The sequence below is a fragment of the Xiphophorus hellerii genome, chromosome 19, assembly GCF_003331165.1.
Source record: "Xiphophorus hellerii strain 12219 chromosome 19, Xiphophorus_hellerii-4.1, whole genome shotgun sequence".
In the NCBI taxonomy this organism is placed as follows: domain Eukaryota; kingdom Metazoa; phylum Chordata; class Actinopteri; order Cyprinodontiformes; family Poeciliidae; genus Xiphophorus; species Xiphophorus hellerii.
Window position 1 is genome coordinate 22,968,632 of NC_045690.1, and position 6,000 is coordinate 22,974,631.

General features: G+C 39.8%; 1 protein-coding gene across 1 annotated transcript in view; it reads left to right on the forward strand.

The window, feature by feature from the left end:
• Window positions 1-5,291, forward strand: part of galnt16 (UDP-N-acetyl-alpha-D-galactosamine:polypeptide N-acetylgalactosaminyltransferase 16) — a 49,528-nt gene extending 44,237 nt beyond the window's left edge. The window contains exon 15 of the mRNA XM_032546292.1: window positions 4,425-5,291. Coding sequence (XP_032402183.1) covers window positions 4,425-4,568 — 144 coding nt within the window. The 3' untranslated portion in view covers window positions 4,569-5,291. The remainder of the gene's footprint in view (window positions 1-4,424) is intronic.
• Window positions 5,292-6,000: the final 709 nt, after the last annotated feature.

The following is a 6,000-nucleotide window of genomic DNA, read 5'->3' on the forward strand; positions in this document are numbered from 1 at the left end:
AAAATGACTATTTCAAAGACCTACGTTGTTAAGTCGTGAATTAACAATGATAACCCAGGTCCGGTTACTGGAAAGCGTGTAAAATCAAAGAATTATTTCGATATGGTACATGTCTAATGACGCGAAGTGGGCCACGCTGTTTCTTAAAAATGACCTTGTAAGAACAACTTTTTTGCATTGACTCAACTTAAATAGATCAACTCATCAATCTTTTTTTTATCCAAAAGTCACACTGCTTGTGTAAGACGACTACAAACAGCAAGTAGATGAGAATTGGCTTTTATTCACTTGAAGTCTTTTATTTAACAGAATGTTCTGTTATACAGTGCAAACCACGGGAAAGTGGTGATCAACTTTCACAGGTGTTGAATTGCTCCATTACAATACATATAGGCCGTCACAAAGGAAGCCAGAACAACATTTAAAGCCAGTTGCCAAAACCGTTCATGACTAACAAGAACACCAAGTCTAGCCAATGGTACAGAAATCAATTGTTCAACAGATATTTTTAGCCAAATGGATCAACTAAACAAAAAGAAAAGGAGAATTTTCGGACTATTTTGTAATCACCAGTGAGTTAAATCATGAAGGGATTGTAGAAAAGAGGTAGTTTGACATCAGACGAGCTGCCAAAGGACCCGTGTTGGACCCAGTGACCTTATTTTGCTAATTCAGATCCTGGCAGAGTGATTTTATAAATGCGGCAGATGAACAAGAGCTCTTGAAAAGTCCAGCCCCTCCTTGCTCATTCCTTGTTCTCATTTTCTTTCTTTTTTTTTTTTTTTTTAATGTTGAATGCGAACTTCCTACACGGACAGAGAGTTTGCTCTGTTTGTGATCGATGGACGACCTAACCGTGTGTGTGGACGTCTTCGGACTCCCGCCAGGTCTTCTTCCTTGGCCCGTCTCGATCCTTTCAGAGTTTTTTGGGAACGTTTCCCCATCAGCAATCAACCACTCAATGCTGATGGAGACATTTGGCATCTTTGTCTCTTATTCCCTGGAAAGAAAGAAAAAAAAGGGGGGAAGGAGAATTCTCTTCTCGACTGCACAGATCTTTTTTCTGCGCGCCAGCGAACATGTCATCCATCACCGGCATTACTCGGGCTTTTCGTAATCTCTCTCCTGGAAAACGGTCTGGAACGTTTATGGCTTTTCTTTCTTGCTGTTAATAGTTTGTAGCCACTTTCTGGTTTTTTTGTGTGTTTTTTTTTTTTTTTAAATACCGGTCCATTCTGGGTGGTTTTCAGAAAATATTGTTTCTTTCTGCTTTGCAAAATTAAAGGCTGTGCATAAATGAAATTATTATAATTAAATCCAGTGCTGTGTAAAAGTCGGTAGATGCCGTCCCCTCCCTCCTCGTCTCTCTGCGTTTTGCTTCCAAGAAGCCACATTCTCTTGTAATCTTTTAAAGTGGTTTTCGTCAATAGATTTCTGGGCTGTCTGAAGGTCAGTTCAAGTTTTTCCTTTCAGATTTTTTACTACTCCTCCCCTCCCTTTGACCCATTTCTTAGGAATATGCTTTTGTCTGTTAACCCTCCTAACACCGACCAATGAAGTAAACAAAGTAACTTGATAAAGTATTCATAACCCTTGAACTTTTTCACATTTTGTCATGTTAAATCACAAACTTAAATCTTTTTCTTTTTTTTTTTTGAGGATTTTTGACAGACTAGCTTTAAGGAGAGCGCAGTTGTAAAGTAGAAGCAAAATGAATTTCTGGGGTTTTTTTCTTAAAGTTTTTTTTGCCCTTTAAGGCTCAGAAATGGTCTTGTTGGGTTTTTTTCATTTTTTTAAAACATTTCTGAGATGAATCTCAAACGTAGGTTTGAGTTAAGTTGTTTGTCGGAATATTGCCTATTTTTGGACTCTATGCGCTCTGGTTAACGGTCAACCAATGACTAAATTAGTCAGTGATGATTTAAATAAAACCTATTCTCGATTAATTCGCGTCATCGTGGCTAATATGACTAATTGTATTAAGCAAGATTAGTCATGATTAATACGATTAATCGTTTCAGCCCTAGTCATATCAGTTGTAACTAACTGAAGTCAAATCATCAAATTATTCAATTATAGACTTTTTAAAAAAAATATTAGTATTGGTTTTGGTATCGGCAATACTAGCTGTGTCTTTACTCTGTATTGGGTCGATACCAAATTTCCCAGTATTGCTCACCTCTATTACATAACACATTATCCTACATGCAGCGTCCCCAGACCTGCACTGCATGTTCCATCATGTCACCAGCAGTCACAGCAGTGTCCCAGTTAAAGTTCATTTCCGTCTCTGGTTCTACTGTCCAAACATGCCCCCCCCCACGCACCCGCCCCTGCAGCACTGCATATTTACTTTGACCGACACCCATCCACGGAGACACTTTCTCTGGGATTTTAAGATTAACCCCTTGCTCGGCTGCAGACGTCCTCCATGTGACTCCATAAATCTGTACTTAACACTCTCGTGCCTCCAGTTCAGCGCCTCTATCCACTTATCGATTGAGCTAAAAAAAAGGAGGCAGACGCAGCGTCCTTTGTGGTCTGTGGTTCATGAGGAACAAACTGTCTCACTGTCTGCAGCTTCTGGCTCATTTTTCCCCGTCCAACCTGCTTCGCCGCTTTACGTGCCGAAGCTTTAAGGGGGGAAAACAGATTCATGAAAAACTGAATCGTGTGGAGTCGAAGGAAAGTAATCACTCAGGAGTCATTTTTAATGCATTGGTTGGAGCTACTGTGAGTATTATCAAAAAAAAGGTCTGGTAGTGGTGAAACAATGGCTTTGAGTCCCATGTAAAGACGAGTAAAAACCTTAAAATAAATACATCTTTTATTGAATTATTTCACACCTTTAAAAAAATACAGCCCATGTTGAGAAACAAATGTTGATGGGGGTGAAAAAAAATCACCAGTGGGAAAAGTACTAATAACCCTGCTGGCACGTCTGCACACTATGTGCCTCTCAGCATGCACTGTTGCTGCTGAATACACGTTGTTAAATGAAATGAGTTTTTATCATTCTTTTCTGGTTAAGATTAGGTACGATTTGTACCACATTCACCCAGTCACGTTCATACACCGATACGCAGACCAACGGGAAGTTTGAGGTCCGCATTTAACAGGAGGAAGCAGGAATTGAGCCCTGAACGTTCGGACTGCATGACACTTTGACTTCTACTCTACCCACTGACACAAGAGTCGCCACTAAAGCAATAAACAGTCAATAACGGCCCGCTGTGGATTGCTGTCAGGCACCGTGGCAGCATCAAGCTAAAGTAGACCGTTGAAATTACTGGTGTATTACACAAAGTGGGTGGAATAATTTAGAATACCGACTATCTTCAAATTCTTTTACCAAATCAGTGAAGAGGATTTATATAAATTTGTATGTAGGCTTGTCACTGTAACTAATTTTGCTGGATAATAAATTGTCCCAGAAGTTATTACAATACACAATAATAATGTTGTTTTGAGACTATTTTCAAGTTAACACCCTGGCTAATGGCATAATAATGGAAGAACGCCCTCTTAAAGATCAATAAACTTTAAATTCTAATGAACGTTTAACACTGGAACTGGAAGACATTTTAAATATCCAGAATTGTTATTTATTGGGTTTTACACATACGTATTGATTGGGGTGGCCGACAATTTTTCCAGGGTTGGCCGTGGCCCCCCTAGGCCCACCCCTTTGGGTCGCCACTGCCTCCATAAAAATAAAAGCATGGCTGAAACAAGGACACAGTTTGATCCCTAACACACACAAACACTAGTTTTTGGAATAAAATATGCAGGCTAACATTAACCTTTTGGAACAATTCAGATTTTTAGCTTGTTGAAAACCTTAGAATAATGCTTAAGAGCTGAGCCTGTACCAGTTAACCAACACATTTAAATGAGTTTGTTCAATTCTGCTAAGAAAAATGCAGCCGGAATTATCCCAAAAGCTTATTGATGGCCCCTAAAAACGGTTTGCTCGGGAACATTTAGCCAGATATTGATCGTGGTATCTATAATTAAGCCTGCTTGTATATTTTAGGCACACTATGAATGGAATAGTGAGAAGAGGGGCGAAACAAATAAATCCCACTACTTCCCAAAGTGACAATTAGTATCCACAGATGTCATCCAAAACAAACTGTCCCCTTCCTGCTGCTGCTGGGCGGCACAGCTGGATGCTCTGTGACTTTTCCACTCCGCAAACTGTTAGTCAGTAATTCACGCGATTACTCTAATCCAAGTCTGAGTCAGGCTACATTACTCACTACTAACATGAACCTTCTGTGCTTACACACACATGTGCACACACACACACCATGGAACACAAACCGGAAAAGCTTGCCAGGGTGTGTGTGCAGACTGAAACAGCATCTTTTTTTTTTTTTTTTTGGTTTGTTTTTGTTTTGTTTTTTCTCTCGTCTTTGCAGAAGTGGAAGCCAAAAGGCCCGGCTCTTCAGCACGTGGTGAGCGGCCTCTGCCTGGACAGCCAGAGCACCAGCGGACCCCTGGTCATCGCACAGTGTCGCCCCCAGGTGGCCGGACAGTCGTGGGAGTCGCAAGTTCTCGTCTGAATGAGGAAGATCTGGAGTTGCTGAGGGACAGAAAAAGTAAAAAGAAAAAAAGAAGAAGAAAGAAACTTAACTTTTCTGATGTCAACCTCTGGCTGCTCATTTTTAAAGCCTTGTTGAGGGGAAAAAAGAAAAAACCACCAGAGGTCTTGTGTGTACAGTGCTCTCTGTCCTTTCCGGGATGCTGCAGATCTATGTATTCTTATATTTCCACTGAAAACGTTGCACATTTCACTTCTTCGTTTAAGTTTCTACGATCTGCTTTCGTTGGAAGCGATTTGACGAGTGCAAGCCGTTACTGTAGCAAGCGCGCCGAGCTGCACCTTCGATCATAGTCGCTGCTTTCGTAAAGCGGGGCAGTTTTAGCTGTGTACATAGGCTCTAAAAAGATAAAATAAAAAATAAAAAACAAGGAAGAAAAATGGGAGCTTTTTATCGCTGATTAGCAAAGCACTGTCAGGACATTATTTATTGTTTTGCACGGTCACACCCAAAGAATGTTTAATTTTTATTATTTCTTTCCCCTTTTGGTTCTCTCTATTAAAAAAAAAAAAATCTGTAAATATCTGAAACAGGTTATTGTTTTTTTTTGTGTAAAGTAATCTATATGTGCTTTTAAAATTAAAACGTGGCTAAAGAGACAGTATCATTGGAGCCGTTTGTAAAATAAGTTCCTTTGCTGCATAATTATACTGTTAATATTATAAAAAAAAAACAAAATCACAATTGTGTGCTGTATTTATTTACTTTTTATTTTTTTGCAAGTACCACATCTAACGTATTCTCTCTTTCCTCCATGTCTCTGTTCAAGACCGGCATCCCCGCAGCACAATGCTGCCACCGCCATGTTTCACTGTGCGGCTGCCGTCTTCAGTTTTCTTCCACACATAAGCCGGAAATTTCTGTTTTTGTCTAATATTTGCAGTGTCCTGTTATACCAGTACAATTCAAAAAACAAAAATGTTGCACAAAAGTGCAATATTTCTTCCCAGTTATTTCAGAAAGTGAAACACACTAAATGACACACGGCTATTCTAAAATAAAAAATGACAATATTTAAGGTGCTCCTGACTAGTAGGAGGAGCTGTGGATCAATCAATGCAGCTCCTCCAGAGTCACCTTTGACCCCCTTCTTCCCCCTGGTTATTTTTCCAATTAATTCTCTCCTTTCCTGACAATTTGGGCGACCATGTCTTGGTAGATTTCTACTGAGATCAAGTCACACAAAGTTAACTTCTGAAGGCGATTGACTAGATTTTATTCAGGGGTGCTATAGTAGAGGGGGCTTGATACAGAGAAACCCTCCAAACCATTTTAATTGGTGAAAACTTTCTAAAAAAAAACATGGAGAGGAGCAAAGACTTTTTCAAGGTAACGCTCTGATAAGGACGTAAAGACAAAGACTAGCTTTGTGTTTACTTAGCTAGTCTGAACA